Raw genomic sequence first — 6,000 nt, forward strand, 5'->3', positions numbered from 1 at the left:
GAATATGTAAAAAAACAATGACTACAGACCCTTCAAGAAAAATGATTTAGCAGTTTAAAATCATCATAAATAATTTTTTAAAAATAAATTTTGACATTAAAAAATCATGAACACAATCAGAATGAGAAAACAAAGTAAATTTTCAAAAAATTGAGAGACTAATAAAAAGTGGAGTAAAAAAATAATTATCAAAATTTAAAAGATATAAAATATATTTAAACTAATTTAAAATAAAAGAAAAAGAACATAAAAATGTTGAGAATAAAGAATGTTTTTAACCTTTTTCGATCAACATATGGTAGGATTTTTTTCAATCCTTGTCGATCGATACTATTTTATGATCGATTTTGGTTAAGATTTTTTTATTGGTATTGGTCAAAGCTATTATTTTATTGGTGTCAATTAAGATTTTTTTTTGTTGACATCAACCAAAGTTATTTTTTAGCTCACATTAGTTAGAACTTTCTTTTTCAGTTGGCGTTGATCAAGGCTTTTTTTTACCAACATTGGTCATGGATTTTTTTTGCTGACATTGACCATAGCTAATTTTTGGCACACAATGACTATGATTTTTTTGCCAATGTTGGTCAATGTTACATTTTTGCTGATGATGGTTAGGACTTTTTTTTTTCAATGTCAGACGAGACTATTTTTCAGCTATCACTGACTAGGTTTTATATGCTCAGCATTAGCCAATGATACTTTCTGCCTGACAACGACCAAAGCTATTTTTGGTTTACATCGGCCACTGATGTTTGGCTGACATTGACCAATCACTTTTTTTTTCCTGACTTCAGCTAAAGTTATTTCTCGATGAGGTCGTCCAAGACTATTTTTTCACCATGGTCGACCAAAAAATATTTTTGGCCGATGTTGATAAGAAAACATTAACGGTCGATGTCAACCAAACATCATTGGCCAATGTTGTCCAAAAAAAAAAACTAGCCGACGTTAGACAAAAACTAGTCTCAACCGACATTGAGTTGAAAAAAAATCTAACCAATATCGACTGAAAAAATATTCCTAGGCTACATCGACCAAAAAAATCCTAGGCGCAACACCATTAAACAAATATCATAGACCAATGTCGACCATAAAACCCTGGTTGATGTCTTCGAGAAACATCACCAACCGACGTTGACCAACAAAACCCTAGTCAACATAGAATGAAAAATAGTCTCAACCATAAAATAGTCTTGACCGATGTCAACAACAAAAAAAAAATCATAGCTGACGCGACCAAAAAATTGTCTCGACTGACATCGATTGCAAAAACTCTCATCGGCATCGAGCAAAAGCTAGACTCAACTGATGTTGGACGAAAAATATAGTAAGTTGACATCAACCAAAAAATAGTTACGACCAACATTGGAAAAAAAACCTAGTCGACATCAACCGAAAAAAGCATCAGCCAAAAAGCATCATCAATCGACGTTGGTTAAAAAACTCTAATGACATCGAAAAAAATAACTCTAATTAACATCGGCTAAAAAAACCTAGTCGGCATCATCCAAAAAATAGTCTCGACCAATGTGGCCTAAGAAACATCAACAACTGACGTTGAACAAAAAACCTCTAACTGACGTCTATCTATAAATAGTCGTAGTTGACATCGACTTAAAAATAGTCTCAGTTAATGTTGGCAGAATAATTACCTTTTTTTTCGACCTTTATAGAGTTTTTTTCGAAGGGAAGCTTTAAAATTTAAAAAAGTTAAATCACCAGGTTAAAATTATATTTAAACCAAAAATTAATAAATAGAAAATAATGTGATTGAAGAACGTTACACCACCAACACGGCAAAACCTCCATTCAAAAGCCCAAGGTCTTCCCCGATCTACACGCTTGAGCTTGCTTACTTTTGAGGATCAAAGAGTCAACTCACTTTGTACAAACAAAAGTCAAGTCAGGTTAGTCGATCGGATTGGTTGCGTATATTGCGGTGGAAACTTTGTCTTATGTCCAATTTTTTTAAATTTTACACTAGGATATATTTAAAGAATTTCATACAACTGTTATATTATTTTTTTTAATAAGAACTATGTATACTGATTATTATCAATAATATTTTTTTTTAAAATTAAATATATGTATATAATTATTATTTTAATATTAGTCGACGAGTTAACAAGTTAGATTCCCAGGTCAATTAGTTTAAAAATTAAAATCCATGATCCAACATGTGTATGAAAAGGTTAAAATAGATTGTTCAATGTATTTGAGTCCATTTAATTTGGATCCAATTGAGTTAGAGAGTGACATGTTTTTGAACAATTCTAAATATGCCCGTGTTACATAAAAGATTATAGTTGTAGATGAGTTGTGTGTATAATATAAATAAGTTATAATTACATAGTAATTTTCACTTTAGACCAACATTTGCTAATTACAGTCAAGATGAATAAGTTTATTTACTTTTTAAAATAAAGTTATTATTATTTATTTTTATGACTTAAGTTTAAGACATTATTTTTTAAAAAGTAAATTATGTCAATAAACAAATATTGACAACTTAAAGTGAAAATATATTTTAAATACATTGAAAAAAAGATTTTTATGTAAAAATGCATACATATATTTGTGTACATACTTGCATTTGTTTGTATAAAGTTTAAGGAAACTCAATAATTATAGTTCAATTGAAAATATAAGTTGATTTTGTAAAAAAGATTTAGGTTCAATTTTCATATAATACATCTTTGAGAAGAAGTAATAGGCTTTTGGTGTGACTAATTCTCATCAATAATTAATCTCATTATCGCTAATTAAATGCCATACTTATTGTGATAACAATCCAAAGCAATAGTGTTGACATTGATCAAGAATAGCAAGCTTAATATTAATGAAGTAGTGTATTTTGGTATACATATTTATCAAGTGACGTTCAAGAATTAATAATCTACATATTTGGACCCGATCAACGAATTAGCCTATAAAGACCAAGTATTCCTTGGAGTTGTTGTATAACCAGACTTATATATTAGCTATTAATCATCAGTTGACATGCACATCCAAATGTCTTCTTTCCTCTTAGCATCGTTTGCACTTTTGTTTTGCATCTCCACCTTGGAGAAGAGCTTTGCCTTTCAAGCAACAAAGGAAAGCAACAATCTTCGTCAATATCATTTTGTTCACCTCAACTCTCTATTTCCATCATCTTCTTGCAGCTCTTCTGCCAAAGGTCAATCCAATCTTCAATTCCTTGTGTATCCTCTCACCCCCTCAAATTAACATGGCTAAAATGCAAAATTTTTAGGTGTTTTTTTATTATGTTTTTCAATAATAACTAGAGTTTTTCTTTGATAACTTAAGATAACAATCAAGTAAATATTTTAAAATGAAGTATTGAAGATAGACTCTTATTATAATTGAAGAGGAATGTTAATATACTCTCTCTACCACTCTTTATACTTTTTTTTTAAAAAAAAAAATCATCAACTTTAGTGAGACTTACTTTAAAATTAGAAGAGAAAATTATTAAATAAAACGTAAAGCATTCAAAAATATTTTTTTTATTAATAAATTTCAACTAAAAATTAACAAGGAATTTTTATCTAGCTGCATACCAAACCTAGATATAATTGACGTGTACTCGATAAAATGTAGAATTATATTTATTGATTGAAAAATTAATAATTGATATCATAAAAAATGCATATAAATATGTAATAAATTACACAATCATTAAAATCTGGTTTCCTTTTAACTTTTAGCTGTGTGTTTTCTCTTAAGGACTCTTTCAAGTCATATCCTTATGTTAAATCAATTTTGATTATTCACTATAATATGATGGTTGATTAACAATCAATGATTTGGCAACACTAATTCTAATTTAGGTCCTAAAAGGAAAGCATCATTAGAAGTGGTACACAAACATGGCCCATGCTCCCAACTAAATCATAATGGCAAAGCAAAGACTACAATATCACACACTGATATTATGAACCTAGACAATGAAAGGGTAAAGTATATTCAGTCCAGGCTCTCTAAGAATTTGGGTCGAGAAAATAGTGTGAAGGAATTGGATTCAACTACCCTACCCGCCAAGTCTGGTAGCCTTATTGGGTCTGCAAACTATTTTGTTGTTGTTGGTCTTGGTACACCCAAGAGGGACTTGTCACTTGTTTTTGACACAGGTAGTGATCTTACATGGACTCAGTGTGAACCCTGTGCTGGTTCTTGCTACAAGCAGCAAGATGCAATCTTTGATCCATCAAAGTCTTCATCGTATATCAATATCACATGCACATCTTCCCTCTGCACTCAACTCACTTCTGCGGGTAAATCTTTACTTTTGAATACAGAAATTAATGAAGAAAATATTTAAATTATTAGGATTACTGAGGCACTTATATAGTCTGATACCATCAAATGTTTAGATAGAAAACAGCCATAATTTTACAATATCACAAATCCAAATATAGATCTAACTATTTAGACGGTTGCTTACTTGATGAAAAATTAAAAAAAAAGAAGTGAAAATCAAGATACTGGTTTATCTAATACAGTATGTAAACAAATTCTCTCTCTCTCTCTCTCTCTCTCTCTTTCTCTCTCTCTCTCTCTCTCTATATATATATATATATATTAAAAATTAATAATATTTGTTTTAATAATTTCTCCAACTTTGCATAATGTGACAAAAAGTAAAATGATTAGGTAGTATATTAACAAGTGTCCTTGTCCCAACCAAATCTTAAATGAGATGTGTATTTAATTTGTTCAATCTATGAGAAAAAATTATATTATAATTCTTAATTATATGTTATGTGATGATTAATTAGAAAGCATGTGTGATGAAGATCATTTAATAATTTTTCAACGAGAAGGGTTGCAATATTTGATTATATTATTATTTAATTAATTTTTTTCCATGCAGGAATTAAGTCAAGATGCTCCTCATCCACGACTGCATGCATATATGGTATCCAATACGGTGACAAATCCACCTCCGTCGGCTTCTTGAGTCAGGAGCGCCTTACCATCACCGCCACCGACATCGTCGACGACTTCCTCTTTGGCTGCGGCCAAGACAACGAGGGCCTCTTCAGTGGCTCCGCCGGCCTCATCGGCCTCGGCCGCCACCCCATTTCCTTTGTCCAACAAACCTCCTCAATTTACAACAAAATTTTCTCCTACTGTCTCCCCTCCACCTCCAGCTCCCTTGGCCACCTCACCTTCGGCGCTTCCGCCGCCACCAATGCTAACCTCAAATACACTCCCTTGTCCACAATCTCCGGCGACAACACCTTCTACGGTCTCGACATCGTCGGCATCTCCGTTGGCGGCACCAAGCTCCCTGCTGTCTCCTCCTCCACCTTCTCCGCCGGTGGCTCCATCATCGACTCCGGCACCGTGATCACGCGGCTGGCCCCGACCGCGTACGCCGCGCTCCGGTCGGCATTTCGGCAGGGTATGGAGAAGTACCCCGTTGCCAACGAGGACGGCCTATTTGACACGTGTTATGATTTCAGTGGGTATAAGGAGATTTCAGTTCCGAAGATAGATTTTGAATTTGCCGGTGGCGTCACGGTGGAGTTGCCATTGGTGGGGATACTCATTGGGAGAAGTGCGCAACAAGTGTGTTTGGCTTTTGCTGCAAATGGGAATGACAATGATATTACGATATTTGGGAATGTGCAACAAAAGACACTAGAGGTCGTGTATGATGTTGAGGGTGGGAGGATAGGGTTTGGTGCTGCTGGGTGCAACTGAAGGGATTTTGATTAATAGTGGTGTTAATTAAACATGCTTTGGGCTTGTTAGGGTGGAAGAAATCTTAATTGGCTCTGGCATTTTTAATTACTAGAAAGTACTCTAAATATATGAAAAAATATTGAAGGAAATGATGTGGAAAATATGGTGTAACATGTAGAATGGAGGGGATGTTATATTATATATGACTCCCAACCATTGGGGTTGCTTGCAATTGAACATACATGGGTAATACTACCTATGGTTTTATATATATAAGTCATTCAATTAATTCACACCATCTAA

The 6,000-nt window shown here is 33.2% G+C and overlaps 1 protein-coding gene across 1 annotated transcript; it reads left to right on the forward strand.

The window, feature by feature from the left end:
- Window positions 1-2,957: 2,957 nt before the first annotated feature.
- Window positions 2,958-6,000, forward strand: LOC100805846 (aspartyl protease family protein At5g10770). Its single transcript, XM_003530713.5, has 3 exons — window positions 2,958-3,181; window positions 3,837-4,280; window positions 4,880-6,000. Exons 1-3 carry the CDS (start codon window positions 3,004-3,006, stop codon window positions 5,713-5,715), a joined length of 1,458 nt encoding a protein of 485 aa, XP_003530761.4. The 5' UTR covers window positions 2,958-3,003; the 3' UTR covers window positions 5,716-6,000.

The sequence above is a fragment of the Glycine max genome, chromosome 8 (assembly GCF_000004515.6).
Source record: "Glycine max cultivar Williams 82 chromosome 8, Glycine_max_v4.0, whole genome shotgun sequence".
Lineage (NCBI taxonomy): Eukaryota > Viridiplantae > Streptophyta > Magnoliopsida > Fabales > Fabaceae > Glycine > Glycine max.

What these genes read in the sequence shown, in the direction of transcription:
- LOC100805846 (XM_003530713.5), top strand. Translation starts at nt 3,004, where the DNA reads ATGCACATCCAAATGTCTTCTTTCCTCTTAGCATCGTTTGCACTTTTG. An exon ending in TTGCAGCTCTTCTGCCAAAG is followed by an intron (nt 3,182 to 3,836) that starts GTCAATCCAATC and finishes ATTCTAATTTAG; the next exon opens with GTCCTAAAAGGAAAGCATCA. An exon ending in CACTCAACTCACTTCTGCGG is followed by an intron (nt 4,281 to 4,879) that starts GTAAATCTTTAC and finishes TTTTCCATGCAG; the next exon opens with GAATTAAGTCAAGATGCTCC.